Source organism: Lethenteron reissneri, chromosome 4 (genome assembly GCF_015708825.2).
Source record: "Lethenteron reissneri isolate LAM-NWPU_2019-01 chromosome 4, ASM1570882v1, whole genome shotgun sequence".
NCBI classification, from domain to species: Eukaryota; Metazoa; Chordata; class Hyperoartia; order Petromyzontiformes; family Petromyzontidae; genus Lethenteron; species Lethenteron reissneri.
In genome coordinates, this window is record NC_083782.1 from 4,760,832 (window position 1) to 4,776,990 (window position 16,159).

General features: G+C 48.2%; 1 protein-coding gene across 1 annotated transcript in view; it reads right to left on the bottom strand.

Annotated features, from left to right (window-relative positions):
* The window catches only part of LOC133349634 (uncharacterized), a 38,861-nt gene that overhangs the window by 6,602 nt on the left and 16,100 nt on the right, over positions 1-16,159 (bottom strand). The window contains exons 8-17 of the mRNA XM_061563235.1: positions 12,214-12,317; positions 10,579-10,664; positions 7,117-7,189; positions 6,647-6,732; positions 6,088-6,175; positions 5,067-5,115; positions 4,666-4,753; positions 3,649-3,755; positions 2,408-2,492; positions 598-702 (exon numbers count right to left, since the gene is read on the bottom strand). Of these exons, the coding sequence (XP_061419219.1) occupies positions 598-702; positions 2,408-2,492; positions 3,649-3,755; positions 4,666-4,753; positions 5,067-5,115; positions 6,088-6,175; positions 6,647-6,732; positions 7,117-7,189; positions 10,579-10,664; positions 12,214-12,317 (871 nt within the window). The remainder of the gene's footprint in view (positions 1-597; positions 703-2,407; positions 2,493-3,648; positions 3,756-4,665; positions 4,754-5,066; positions 5,116-6,087; positions 6,176-6,646; positions 6,733-7,116; positions 7,190-10,578; positions 10,665-12,213; positions 12,318-16,159) is intronic.

The following is a 16,159-nucleotide window of genomic DNA, read 5'->3' on the forward strand; positions in this document are numbered from 1 at the left end:
CTGCCCCGAGTAGAGGACTGTCCACCCCTCATGGTGGCAGGAGCCAGAACCGGTCCACCGGACCTCCTGAATGCCACAGAGATCCAGGCGGTACCGGTCCAGCTCCCGACAGAGGAGTGGCAGCCTCTCCTCCGCAGTGAGCGTTCGAACATTCCACGTGGCCATCCGCAATGGTTTTTTGTTGTTTCTGGAGGAGCCCCGAGGGTGAAAATTCAATCTCCTGGCTCCGCCAAATGGGGTTTGGCCAGGAGACGTCATAAAAGCCTGACCCCCCGGGGCCTCCGGCACAAGCTTATTTGTTACAGGTTTATGTTTAATTCGTGGTTTAGTGGTAATGAATTGAAGGTGGAGGGGTTACCAGCCCCTCACACCCGTCCAGAGCCCCCGTTTAGCCACTGTGGTGGTCACAGACGCCATGAGGGGAGAGGCCAATGGGCATTGGCCCTCCCCCCACAGCACTGCCCACGACAGTGTTGCCCGTCCGGCACCGCGAGGAGGTAGGAGGTTGTTTTGCCGGACACACACAGACACACACACACAGACACACACACAGACACACACACACAGACACACAGACACACACAAACACACGGGCACCTTGACGATGCACAGCTGCCGCCGCTCGGCGTCGTTCTCTGCCGCGCGTGCTTTGAGCCACGCCTCGTTCTGACTGCGGTGTCGCTCCAGCATCTCCTGCAGTTCCTGCCAGAGGCAAGGTGGGTGGAACGCCGCTCACCGTTACGTTATCACTTCGCTCCCGTGCGGTGACGGACTGAGTCGAAACATTGGTCTCAGGCATTTGTAAACACACAAATTCGAGCTATGGGACATTTCTTTTGTTAAAATGGGTTGTGGGTTGACAAACTGTGTAGCCCTAGTCGCTAGATCTTCGATGTGACGACGTGTGAGCGTGATTTTGCTGTGCGATCTGCTTTGACAATTTGGACCGGGTCCACAAATAAATTGGCCAGTGAGAAATAATCTTTGGTTGCTGCCGAATATGGGGACTTAATGCCAACCAAGAGTATAAATATAAGTGATGAAGCGTACACAGGTAATAGCATATGTTAATAAAAATATATATAATAAACAAAATACTCTGATCACATTTGCAATTTCCCCACTACAGACCGGCCCTCAGAATGGACCGGCCCTCCCGTGCATTTGCCCTCTGGACTGCCGTCCTATGGCCGGTTCAGGCCTCGCTCCCATGGGACGGATGGCTCTACAAATACGATCGCATCGGATCTTGAGGCTGACTGAGCTCAGAAATATATTTACGTATGGAGATGCACAACAGGGTGCTGCTTCCATTTGCTTTTCGCCCAGACGCTTGTGGCAAGAACACGCGCTGCATGGATCTGTTCGTCCAGACCAGGGGCCAGCAACCAAAATAACAAAGAGACTTACTTTTTTTTTCGAATTCGGTACAAAACTCAATATTTCAAGAGCAGCAATGTTTATGAATACATACAAATATAAATACGTGGATTACGTCACGAGGCAGTCTGTGAAGAGCCGCGTGCGGCTACGGAGCTGCAGGTTTGCCGACCTCTGATCCAGATTGTCAACCCCTGCCTCTGCAGGAGTGTCGCTTTTGCGTCCAATCTCAAGTGAAGTCGACCTTAGTTTCGTTTACACAACGTGTGCCGCCTTCCTGGAACAAATGTGCCACTCTCAATTCGCCACCTTCCTTCGGAGTGGGCAGGTAGGAACTTGGTTGGACAGCGCGGTGTTCGGGGGGGGGGGGGGGGGGGCAGTTGGATGAGTGGGCGTGTTTACCCTTCCCCCCCCACCCTCCCCGACATCGTCAACCAATCGCGGCGTAGCTCGGTGTTCGGTGGGGAGGTGCATGGGTGGGCGGAATTCCGGATATGCACGACAGACAGACAAATAATCCCTGGTGGGCAGTGTGGAACCTGTTGTTCCTACCTGTATTAACACTGTACTCACCGTAATATTAGACAATTCCAAGCAATGAGAATATTTATTTATTTACATACTATCTACAACCTCTGCCTATCTTGTTGGTTCTTTTGGTAAAGTCACGTAGAATGGAAATAATAAAATAATAAAAATAAAACATAGTAAAATATTATTTTACTTTATAATAAAATAATAAAAATAAAACATAATAAAATGTTATTTTATTATGTTTTATTTTTATTATTTTATTATTTCCATTCTACGTGACTTTACCGAAATAACCAAGAAGATGAATCCCTGCAGTCACGAAAGTTTTAAATCGAAACCTCTGCCTGATCCACTTAACCCTGGATGGCTGCATCAACTCCCACTACTTCCACAGGCACTCTTTCCGCACCGCCGATTAGCGCGGTTGGCTACGTATGGTGCGAAAGAAGTTCGACGCAAATACATACGTACGTACGACAGCCCAGCCCCTCACCTCCTGCTGGCGCCTGTAGGTGACAGCGTACAGCGCCTTCTCCTCCTGCAGGACGAGCCGAGCCTGGGTCAACTCCGCACGCTCCCTGTAGAAATAAGTTCGCCGCATTTACTGGATCATCAAGTGAGGGAGACCTGCATTTCACCGCTCCCACTCCGTCTCCACCCCCCAACACCTCATCCACCTCCCCACACCGCCCCCCCCCACCACCCCGGGGAGACAAAGGCAACTAGGCATTGAATTGGCCACACCACCTCATCGGCCTTAAATAGGTGCTCGCTAACAACACTTGCTTCAGCAGTGGATAGAGGCAAGAGTCAATGATGTGTGTATATATATATGTATGTGTGGAAAGTGTTGTTATCTACTCTGTGTGGACCAGAGGTCTCGGGAGGTAGTTCTATGACATCCATTTCCGTGGGCCGATCTCCATCATGAAAGGTTGGCACTGCTCTGCTAGAGATCCCAAACTCGCGTCTCGCGACGTGATCCCGATTTTGCAATCGGGATCAAATTGGGGAAAACATTTAAAAAAACTAAACTATTTTTAAATCCTTTATATTAAGTTCACTTGCTTGCTTGCTTGCGCGCTTACGACCGTGCAAATCTTTCGGTCGTTTTTTAATCCACTTCCCGTGATCTAATCGAGCTGACATTTTGCACACAGACTCGTTGTGCGTGACAATTTATTTTCGTGAAATTTTTTTTCCAACATTTTCAACATTTTAGGAAAATTTTTTATATTTAATTACCAATTGCTTAATGGTGGCAGGCAATCATCTGACCCATAGGTGGCAGCCATCTCAAGCCAGAGGACGAGAGGACTCTAGCCGCCCATTTCAAAGACCAATGTGGGCTGGGTTGTGGCCCATTGAACACGTACTGTAATTAATTTGACACGCATATAAAGGATTTATAGTGAAAAACTTTGTTTTTACGGGTTAATTTTTTATTTACCAGGCAAGGTCCATTGAGCTCAATAGCTCTTTTTCAGAAGCTACTTGGCAATCACAAATGATAGCTCAACACAGTGGCTTAGCTTGTGGAAATGTATAGCAGTAGCCAAAAACTCTGAATGGAAGGAACCTGTTTAAAACATCAATTGCGATTTAATTCAAATAGCTGACATTTCACATTTTTTTTCCAACAACTGACAAACGCTGGACAAATTGGGCAGCAGATACTCTGCCCCCCACACCCCCACCCCATACCCCCCCCCCCCCCCCCGTGCTGGTACTCACGCATTGAGTCGCCGGTGCCTCACGTCCAGGGCGTCCAGCGCCTTGCGGATGCCCTGTGCCGCCTCCGCCCGCAGTTCTGGGAAGGGCGGCTCTGGAGGGCACGACCCCTACACGTGCACACACAGACAGAGATGCCAGGAGCCCTCGCTGTGAGTCTATATGCTAGTCTGTGGGTTTATAGGTGACATTATGGGTCAATAAGTAAGTCTGTGGGCCAATATATGAGTTTATTGGCATATATGTCAGCTTATGGCTCTTTACATATGGCTGTGGAGTATATATGTGAATCTATGGGTCTATATCAGTGGTTCTTAACCTTAACTGCAGCCTGCACCCCTTTGGTTCTCAGAAAGGGCATCTCGCACCCCCAGGGAGTGCGTGCACCCCAGGTTAAGAACCACTGGTCTCTTTGGAAGTATATGGTAAGTATGGTCTATATGTAGGTATATGGGCGACGGTGGCATAGCGTGGTTGGCATGGAAACTTGCGCAATGAATGATATGGGGTCGCCTGTCCCATTTCCCCTCCCCTAACACCGATTCATAGCCCAGAATGTGGGCCCCTCTGGCCCATGCGCCCTGATGCAGTTACACCGCCTGTGCACACTCAACAGCTGTGCCACTCGTCACCCTGCTGCTGGAGCTGGCTAGCAGTGTGATGCTGGTGGTGTTGGTGGTGCGGTGTTGGCGGTGCAGTGTTGGCGGTGCAGTGTTGGCGGTGCAGTGTTGGCGGTGCAGTGTTGGCGGTGCAGTGTTGGCGATGCAGTGTTGGCGGTGCGGTGTTAGTGGTGCGGTGTTGGTGGTGCGGTGTTGGTGGTGCGGTGTTAGTGGTGCGGTGTTGGTGGTGCGGTGTTGGTGGTGCGGTGTTGGTGGTGCGGTGTTAGTGGTGCAGTGTTGGCGGTGCGGTGTTGGCGGTGCAGTGTTGGCGGTGTGGTGTTGGTGGTGTAGTGTTGGTGGTGCGGTGTTGGTAGTGCGGTGTTGGTGGTGCGGTGTTGGTGGTGCGGTGTTGGTGGCATACGGGAGGAGTGGGGGAGGAGTCCGTGCTGGCCTGCTTGGGTGGCTCGCTCAACTCATACTTTACTCTCGGAATTCGTGTCGGTAGGAAACTGTAACATATCATCATCATCATCATCTTACCTCCATTATCATCTCACTTTTAGCTACACCATCATCATACCTCCATCATCATCACTATTAGCTCCACCATCATCATCATACCTCCATCATCACCGCACCTCCGATTAGCACGGTGGGCCAGGTACAGTGCGAAAGAAGTTCAACATACGTACATCATCCTCGCCGTTTCATGATCATGTCTCCATCATCCTCACCATTAGCTCCTTTATCATTATCATTTCTCCATCAGCATCCCCATCTTTTAGCTTCACCATCATTGCTGTGATCATAATCTCAACCCACCTGGTGTTTATTTCCTGAAGCCCCATCTCCGACAGGATTTCCTTCATCACTGCACACACGCCATCACATCACGGGCAGGGGCACGCGTGTTGCTCGTGTGACTTATTTATCGAACCAAGCCACGTCGCAGTCAAACCCCACATTCACATAGACCAACGACTTGGCTGTATGTACTGCAAGTACGTTGAACTACTTTCACATCGTACGTAGCCAACCGTGCTAAGTGCAGGGGAAGGACAACAAACTAAACACAAAAAGCAGTTCTCAAGAAAAAAGCAGTTCTGGCATACATATTAAGTTCATCAGTGTCAAAGAAATGCAGAATCCACCTCATTTGAGGTGGATTTAGGAATTCGCTTCGGGTGGCATTCACAAGGGAGGAAGGACACAACAGAGGTTGTGCAAAGGGTCAATGCTTAACCTTTCCCTGCCTCCGTGTAAAATGCCAAATTGGAGTAAAGTCGTCAAATTCTATCGGCCGCACTGTATTGGCTGCCGAGGCCCAACCATTATAAAAACGCCCTCGTCTCATCCACTTGCATTCAACGATTCACCTCCCCAGAGATTTGAAGAACGTTCTCGATTTGAGTCAAGAGTCCGTTTTGTATTCGTGTTTGCAATGTATGTTGAACTTCTTTCTTGCCGTACGTAGCCAACAGGGATAATCGTAGGTGCTTGGTGCGTCGTGTGTGTAGCATAGCAGTTAGCGCGCTGTGCTACGAACCTCACGACCCAAGTTAAATTCTCGCTCACGGCCAATACCAGTGATGATCATATCTGAACCGGTCCTGGGCCTCATCTAGGTAGACACAGCCTCAGATGAGTACCTAGTGCAGTGTGTGTAAGCATCGTCACTAGGGAGACAAAGGCGGTCGGGCGTGGTGCTGGCCACCAACCTCCTCATGTGCCGTTCCGGCCTTCATAGGCGCTGCTCGCTAACAGCACTTGCCCCAACAGTATGCTAAGACTATACGGGGGATCTTTGTCTTTGGTGTATGTTGTGATGTGTCGTGTCACCCACGTGGCTGCCGGTCCGAGGGGTTGATGAGCCGCATGGCCTTGACGTCGTTGCACTCCCGCTGCTCGTTAATCCCACCAAACACGTACAGCTGTGGACACACGGGGCCTCGTTAGCCCAAACCAAACGCTCCCCTTGTCATCGGTCGCTATCGTTGCGCAGCATGGCACGTTGAACAAGAGGCACAGCCATGTCGCCGGGACGTGTTACGATCAGATTGAGGTTGTCGTGGATGAGCAGTGATGGAAGTGTGGTGGATTAGGGGTATTGGAGGTGACGAGGGTGGTTTGTGGTGTTGCTGCTGGTGGTAGTGCAGTTATCTTTGGTTAAGGTGGTGAGGCTGCAACTGGTAGTGAAGGTGAGTGGCGGCGACGATAGTAGCGATGTTACAGCTGGTGATGGGTGTCGCTACTCGTGGTGAAACTGAAGCAGGTGATGACTAATTCTGGCGGTAGTCGTGGTAGTAGTGGTGTGGTTGTCGTGGTGATACTGCTGTTGCTGCTACTACTGCTGGTGATGATGATGGTGGTGGTGTTGCGGTCTCTGATGGATGTATACACACGTGGCCATGCAGAATGAACACCGTGTGGCTGTGTCTCTGTTCCGGTGCCAGCCCCATGTACAGCGGCACCTTCCACTTCATCTTGGCTGCGGGCATCGACAGAGATACCACGACAGAGCTACACATAACAAGTGCCTGTGCACCAACTTAATTGTTGGCAATGCTGTCATATTATTGTAATGGAGGAAAGCAGAGATGATTATAAGAGTGGACTGATTAATGATCATAAACAATGATAAACGATGATTATTGATTAATAACGATCATCTTGATCGATTTAGTGATGATAATGCATTATTGATGTGGATGTGATGATGCTGATAATGAAAAAGATCAATGATGATGGTGATGATGATGGTGGAAATGATTGATTAATGGGGATTTAGTAATGGTGACGATCATCATCATCACATGATGGACAAATGGATGATGAAGGTGATGATGATTCATGATCATGATGAGGGCTTCACCGAGGCTGAGCTTGTGGAGGTCACCCAGCGATGTGCCATCTGTGCCACGTGTTCCTCCAAACACGTAAATATCCTACGCGCGGGCACAAGGACCAACACACAACATCTGTACAACCCCGTAAACTCTAGAGGCCTCTGAGTTGCGGCCACTACGTCTGCAAATTTGCGCGCGTTACAAATTGAACTTTTACTATTATTATAACTGTTGGTAAGCACCTATTAAGGGGTGCCGTGGTGGCGAATTGTGAAATACGTCACCTGGTGTGGGTTTCATCCCAACCTTGATGCCTGTATATTCGGAATTTGCATGTTCTCCCCGTGGTCGCTTGGATTTTTCTCCGGGTCCTCCGTTTTATCCCTCAACATTTGGAAACATGCGTTTAGAGTATTTGCCTGATATAAATTTGCACGTGATAAGCCACTTCGTTGAGCTATCATTTTCAATAGCCAGGTCGCTTCTGAAAAAGAGCTACATAGCTCAGTGGGCCTTACCTGGTAAAATAAAAATAGTTTAATAGCAGTGTAACAACAAAAAATTACTAACAGTTAATAAGAATTAGTTTAATAGTTTTTTTAAAACCTAGACCAGCATCCCCCACTTGCAACGGGGTGGTGTGGTCAGAACGGCACGCATCCATCTGCCTTATTAATCCAAATAGACTGTTGGGGCAAGTGATCTTAGTATCTACCTATTAAGGCCAGAACGGCACATGCGAGAATGGTGTGGATGGATTCACGCCCGGTCACCTTGGGTCTCCGCGGGACTGATATTGTCCACACACCACTACAAAGACAAAGACCCCCCAGTATAGCATTAACAGACTGTTGGGACAAGTGTTGTTAGCAAGCACCTATGAAGGCCAGAACAGCACAGGAGGGGATGGGTTGGCTAACCACCTTTGTCTACCTCGTGGAAAAGTTTTTACACATCGGACTAGGAACTCAATTGAGGCTCACGTGCTCACTTACACAAGGCAACAAGTACAAAAATGCCCTGTATAGCCTTCACAGACTATTGGGACAGCCCAGCACGGCAGACCTAGGGGGTGGGTGGCCAGCACCACGCCCCGCCTTTTTGTCTCCCCAGTGGCGATGTTTACACATCGCACAAGGTACTCATTTAAGGCCGAGTCGACCTAGGGGAGGCCGAGGACCGGTTCAGATAATCGTCACTGGTGTTGGCCGGGCTTGTAGCACAGCGTAGCGCTAACCGCTACACCACCGCTCCTGGTGTGCACTCATTCAGTGGCGAGTCAACAGAATACCGACGGGAACACGATGCACCGGATACTCGTTAGGTTGACCTAAGAAACAGGCAGGCGAGTTTAAGACACCATCTGTTGGGCGTGTGCGCATGACCAGCTGTAGAATCTGCTGTAACATCACTCGCCCACACTGGGCTGTTAGTGAGCAGCCCAGAGAGTCTGTGGGTCAGCGCTACTCCAGGCCAGCTTTGTCTCCGTAACACTGATGTTTACACGCCACAATAGGCACTCACTGGTCTGTGTAGAACGCGGTGGCTGCATAATAGCAGCGGAGTGCACTGACGCGGTGACAATTTTTTAAATTAAATTGTCTTAGCAGCTCGGTGGTTGGAAAACGAAGCGGACACAGAAGCTCTTGACCTGTGCCGCTGCGTTATTTTTTGTCGGTTTACTCAACGCGTGACGTAGGTTCAAAAGTTCATGGATGAGAGGTTTTAGCCTGTCGCGTAGAGACTCGTCAGCAGTAGCTGGGTGGCGCGGGGGGTGGAGGGGGCGATACGATGTCACTGCTGAGATCCTGGGTTTAAGTGCAGCAAGGACTCGTATCTATCACTAATGTGTACAGTAGATAACTTTTATCAATTCACTGCTGTATGAGGGCCTCCCCATGCCATGCGGATCATGGCCGTGTTTTGACCATAGTTCGTGCTCGACGGTGCTGGTTGGTCAAGGCGCTTATCATAAACACGGAGAGCATATAAATTGCAGTACAAGTCGATTTTTCCTCCGCGGTGCTCTTACCCATCGCATAACATAGCCCCAATACCACCGATAACATCCCAGTGTGCACGGCGGTCATCCATCCTAGCACTACCCTATCTTGTGAAATCTGACGAGACCGGGTACATTCCAGGTTATTTGGTCACAGGCGTGTCACAACATGGCTGCACACAAAAAATACGCCCACCTTTTCAAATTTGGTGTTTCACTTAAACCAACCGTATTTCCAGATCTAACGGTTGTTAAATATTTTGATTACGATTGCCACGTAACAAACGCCTCCTATAGCATTACTTTATTTGCTCAAAGAAAGTTCGGATCAAGAAATGTGTTTTTCAGGCGGGTTATTTTGCATTGTTGATGTTTGCTCAATTCTTCACTAATGCACAGAAGAAGAATTTAAAAAACCCACGCATATAAAGGAGGAAAAATTCAAGTGCTGCACCGATGGATTAACATTTCAATCAGGTGCTTTGCAATAATAATAAGGTTTGCTGCCAGTGGAGTCCATCGTGGGTATGCAGGCAGTGCAACCACGGGGGGGGGGGGCACTGACCATAAGAACCCACGGACCACAGGAAGCATTTCATCCCTTGCACCAGGGCCCATGCCAACCAGGCTATACCACTGTGGCCTATAGAGACCCATAGCCTCACAGAGAGACCCAAAGATTTTCATAGTTTCTATGTACAGTCTGTTGAACTTCTTCCGCACCGTACGTAGCCAACCGTGTTAATCGGAGGTGCGGGGGAAGGACAACAAACTAAACACAACCATACATCTAACGATTGTCTTATTAGCAAGGCAGCTGCACAGTGGCAACAGCCCGATCACCCCAGGAACAGAGCCTTGACCTCGGAGTATTTAGAAGGAGGCAATCTGGAGATCTCAGGGAGCTCGTTGCAGTGTCAAAATGTATCAATTTCTGTAAGTATCGTGGGCCTAATCCATTGAGTGCCATGGTGGCGAGATGTTAACTACCTCGCCTGGTTTACGGGAGGATATGGGTTCGATTCCGACCCTGACGCCTGTATATTTGTAGTTTGCGTGTCTTCTCCCGTGGTCATGCGGATTTTTCTCCGGGTCTTGTGGTTTTTATCTCCACATTTAAAATGAACATCAATCGATGAGAGTATTTGGCTGCTATAAATGTCCACGTGATAAGCCATTTCACTGGGCTATCATTTGTGGCCAGGTCGCTTCTTAAAAAATAGCTATGGAGCTCAGTGGGCCTTATCTGATCAAATTCCAAAAGCAATAGTGAAATATTGCAGCGCTAACCCATTGAGAGTGCCTTGTAGGTCAGCTGGAGTATGCGCACGCATGCACGTGCACATACACACACACCTTGTAGGTCAGCTGGAGTGTAGTGGTGATAACTACTCGCTGTTCGCAAGCTGTGAGGGAGCATCTTCGTCTCCTTCAAGAACGTTACAGGAGTATGCGCACGCATGCACGCGCACACACACACACACACCTTGTCGTGGTGCGATGTCAACGAGTGGCAGCCTCGACCGCAGGGGGGCTCGCCTCGCACCTCGCACGCACTCCAGGAGAGCGTGGCTGCAGCAGCAGCAGCAACAACAACAAGACAAAGATTAGTGCTGGATCATTGATTCTTGACAATGTACCATTTTATAAGGGGACGTGTCTGTTGTCTTGGTGTGGTCTGGGACTGTTTGTGCTGTTCTTTTACTGCCTTCCCAGAGCTTGGGAATTGATGTACTAATGCAATTTTAACTTGTATACTTTATAAAAACCACGGTGGTTGTCAAGGGGGCCCCAAATCGTAGCTTTGGCCACCAGGAGGGGGGGGGGGTCCAACGCACCCCCTGCCCACACGCTGGTTACCTCCTGCTGTCATTCCATTCCGCTGCCCACCCAAGTTGCCATAGTAACTCATGGCTAATGCATTGCCGGTGATCGTTGCCAGCAACAATTGCTCTGAAATTGCCCTATCGGATCAAGGCTTGACTGGCTCTCAGGGGTTATTGTAGGCCAATTATATGACAAAGAAGTCAAGGATAATTATTAAACACAATTCAATTTGTGTATCCTGAGCCAAAAACATATATTTTAATAAATGTATCATAAATGCAATGTTGCACGCCTCGTAAATAGGTTCGTACCAAATACATATATTTATACCGTAGCTTAAGATTTAAAAAATACACATTAAAAGATCAGCATAATTAAATGATACTGAGCGTGCCTGTTGCGCAGTGCTGACCCTCAGCCATGGTTGTAATTACGGTCCATGACCTTTGCAAGAGGTCTCATCAGTGGCAGACCCAGGGATGGGGCTCAGGGGGTTATTGACCCCATCAACCACCCCCACCATCGTGGTTGGCTCGCTTTGCTCCCAACTCGCCCGCTTGAGTTCGAGTCCCAGCCATCGATAACATCAGTGGCGATTATCTGAACTGGTTTCGGCCACCCCCCCCTAGGTCGACTCAGCCTTAAATGAATATACCTAAATTTCGATTTAAAGCTTTCGTGACTGCAGGGATTCATCTTCTTGGTTCTTTCGGTAAAGTGACGTAGAAGGGAAGTAATAAAATAATAAAAATAAAACATAATAAAATAATTCTCACGACGTTTCGGCCACAACGCAAGCAGCCGTCCTCAGGTGAAGAAGCAGGTCTGTCGAGAAGACAGCGTCTGAATGACACGGCTGCTTGCGTTGTGGCCGAAACGTCGTGAGAATTATTTTATTATGTTTTATTTGTATTATTTTATTACTTCCCTTCTACGTGACTTTACCGAAAGAACCAAGAAGATGAATATACCTAGTGCAGGGGTCGGCAACCAAAATAACAAGAGACATTCTTCGAATTCGGTCAAAAAAAGTACCGTCAATACAGCAGTGCATGTGCATACAAGACGGTGGGTTCTTAATAAATAACGTCACGAAGCCGGCCCCTGACCTCGTGTGACGTGTAAAAATCAGTTCTGGGGAGATAAAGACAGCCAGCCGTGATACACGGCCATGCCACCCTTTCGTACGCTGTGCCGCCCTTGATAGGAATAACTCGCAAACAGCACTTGCCCCACCAGGCTATGTGGTCTACATGGGAGATCTTTGTCTTTGTGTTGTTTGTAGCGTGCGTACCTGTGTCGAGGACGTGCACGTCACTGTAGGACACTTTGTCGCTTCCTCCGATCCCTCCGAATACGTAGAGTAGCGTGCCGACAGCTGTCATGCCATGGTCACACCTGTCAAGCACATGCGACCGCCCGGTGTTTTATTTAGCCAGCATTGTTGACTTTGGTCACAGCCTTTGTCTAAATCAGTGGCCGGCAAGCTTGCGGCTCTGGAGACTCATGCGGCGCTTTAATGAGGACTCCTGCTTCGTGACAGTAATGTATTAAGGGCCAGCGTCTCGTATTCAACAAGTGCATTGCGCGCTCTTATTACAGATTTTTTGACAATTTGTGGAAGATTCGTCAGGTATACGTCGGTGGATTTAATTCAGGTATCCTCTTAGTCTACTTGACTAAAGTGGCCAAACACTCTTTTGTTACTACATGAACTGAGAGGCCAGAGACATAGTGGATAATCTCTCTGGCTGCTGTATTTATGTGCTGTGAATAAGGCGCATTGCTAGAATCTTCGTCTGTTATATATTTTTCCTTTTAAGGCCACGGTGTTATCGACAAATGCGTTGCGTTGTTTTGTGATTTTAAGTTCATTGTGAATGTGCAGCAATGCCAATGCAGCTGCATCGCCAAATAATGTTAACTATGTTGATGCGAGCATTGGGCAATTTCCCCCAATATCAATATTATAACCAAGCCGGCTAATCAGTGAACTCGGTAAATCTTAATATATACATGTAGCCAATTATCAAGGTTGAACATCTTCAGTGCACTGCTGTCTCGAATCACGTTCTAACATTATCTTAAGTCTGCACCTTCATTCGGACTCGTTAATTTCGTCTCTTCACAGTCGGTCACGCATTGGTCTTTGGTGGGAAGTCATAGTCTAGTGGTGATGGTGGTGATGATAATGATATTAGTGGGTCGTTGTCATCGTTGTGCTTGATGATTTTTATCGACTCATAGTGAACGCTGACTTACTTTTAAAAAATGTATCACTAATTTTGTTGACAACATTAACAATGCATGTGACCGGGTATGCACTACACAAACAACCTGCTTCTATCTTCTTGGTTCTTTCGGTAAAGTCACGTAGAAGGGAAGTAATAAAATAATAAAAATAAAACATAATTAAATAATTCTCACGACGTTTCGGCCACAACGCAAGCAGCCGTCCTCAGGTGAAGAACAGGTCTGTCGGGGAGACAGCGTCTGAATGATGCTGTCTGAATGACGCTGTCTCCCAGACAGACCTGGTCTTCACCTGAGGATGGCTGCTTGCGTTGTGGCCGAAAAGTCGTGAGAATTATTTTATTATGTTTTATTTTTATTATTTTATTACTTCCCTTCTACGTGACTTTACCGAAAGAACCAAGAAGATGAATCCCTGCAGTCACAAAAGCTTTAAATCGAAATTTAACCTGCTTCTAGTGTTCCCGAATGTCCCCGTTTGTCGGATTACATGGTGAAAAATCAACCAGTGTCTCCCATCACCAGTCATGGGTGGGGTTTAGTCAGTGGTGTGAGATGTGAATATGGACTGAAGCATATCCATAGATTGTGAGGTCGGAGGATACCAGGCGCTTTGCATTACGGGCGATTCAATTATATTTGGTCATCGGCGAAATAATCTAAGCAGGCTTGAGCCTGGAAAGTGTGTGGATGAGTGCGGGGAGAGCGGTAGTCTAGCTCACGGCCAAACACCAGTAACGATTATCTAAAATGGTCGTGGGCCTTCCCTAGGTCGACTCAGCCTCAAATGAGTACCTGGTGCAGTGTGTAAAAACATCGCCACTGGGGATACAAAGGTGGTCGGGCGTGGTGCTGGCCACCTACCGCCTCGTGTACCATTCTGGCCTTCATAGGTACTCGCTAACAGCATTTGCTCCAAGTCTGTTAAGGCTATCTGGGGGATCTTTGTCTACTCAGCATACCACCGGGTGTTATAGGCTGCTGCGTGGCTACACTGCGGGCAACAGCAGGAAGTGCAGCACAATCCATTGTTGAACTGTTCCATGCTCCCAAGGCCCCTTCCAACATGGTAGAGTATGGTCAAATAACCCCCACGACCCACGCGATGTGGGGAGACCTCCATCTAGCAGTGGACTGTGAGGTTTACGCTTTTGAACGAGTTCCTGGTGCGCTGTGTGCACATCAGCACTTTGGAGGCAAAGGCGGCCAGACGTAAATCACAACAGCCACAACGGCCTCCTTGTCGTGTGCCTTGCCTGCCTTAATAGGCGCTCGGTAACAACTCCCACATCCACATGTTGCACACTCGAAATGAAGGATGTGGGCAGGTGCTCCAAATCGAGGGCAAACAGATTTATTGTGTTCTTGGTTCTTTCGGTAAAGTCACGTAGAAGGGAAGTAATAAAATAATAAAAATAAAACATAATAAAACAATTCTCACGACGTTTCGGCCACAACGCAAGCAGCCGTCCTCAGGTGAAAACCAGGTCCGTCGAGGCGACAGAGTCTGAATGAAACAGCACACGAGCTTGGAGCATATATATAAGCTGGGCGCATTGACAAAGGAATTTGCATATCAAAAGGAATTTAGCATATTTATGGGAAATGCAGGAATGTGATTAGTACTGCATATGCATGTGCATTATGCAGGATTAACAGCATCAAAGGAAGCTGCAGTTACTGCTGCTGCAGCAGTTGCTGCTGCTGCAGTTGCTGCTGCTGCTGCACTTGCTGCTGCTGCTGCACTTGCTGCTGCTGCTGCACTTGCTGCTGCTGCTGCACTTGCTGCTGCTGCTGCACTTGCTGCCTTATCCATTTTAATATAACACTATGTATTATTCTACCCACCCTAATGTGTATCATACTGCTATATGTTTACTGTACAATTACGACACCATACATTACTCTGCACACTGCACCATGCCAGTGAGTGGAACGCGGTCTGAAAGTCACCGTTAACGTGAACACAATCAGTTAAGATCCGAAATGGTTTATTACGTCCTTCCAATGATTGCTAAGCCAGAATCCATCTTCTCGGTTGAAATTGTCTCTGTGTTTGTATATGTGGATCGCCTCATGAACGAATCTCTCATGATAGCCAGATGGCTTGCAGAGAACCTCTGTCTTGGAGAAGTCAATGTCATGTGAGCCCACTGAATTGTAACAGTGATCTGCCACGGCTGAGGTGTTTGTCCTACCGTGTTTCAGGTCTGCCTTATGTTCACGGATGCGGTCCGAGACATGTCGTTTGGTTTCTCCAATGTAACTGCTACCACAGAGGCAACTTAGTTTGTAGACGCCAGGGTACTGTATGTCTGGAACCACATCTTTTACAGACGGGACCAGATCACGGATTTTATGTACTGTGTTGAATCGGACCTGGATCTTGTGTTTAATCAGGATTTTGGAGATCTTTTTTGTGACCCCAGCAATGTAGGGTAAGGTGATGGTCTTGAAAGGCTCCTCAACAGGATCCTTCTTGATGGTTGGAGTGATGGCTTTGCGGATTGTGTAGTCGGAGTAACCATTAGCCTTAAGAGCTTGGCGTACGTGTTTGAGTTCACTGGAAATGTGTTCATGGTCGGAGATGCATTGGGCTCTATGATATAGAGTCTTGATGAGGGAATTCTTCTGGGATGGATGGTGGTGGGAATCCGGTTTTAGATAAGCATCCGTGTGGGTGGCTTTCCTATAGACAGAGTGGCTCATTGAACCATCAGGTCTCCTTTTGATTAGGACATCCAAAAAGGGTAGCTTGCCATCATTTTCGACTTCCATGGTGAATCTGATGGCTGGGTGTATGGAATTGATGTGGTCGAGAAATTGGTCTAGAGCAGGCCGGCCATGTGGCCAGATGACAAAAGTGTCGTCTACGTACCTCTTCCATAAGGTCGGGCGTAGAGTGGCAGTCTGGATGGCGTCCGTCTCAAATTTCTCCATGAAGATGTTGGCTACAACCGGAGATAGGGGGGAGCCCATTGGGGTGC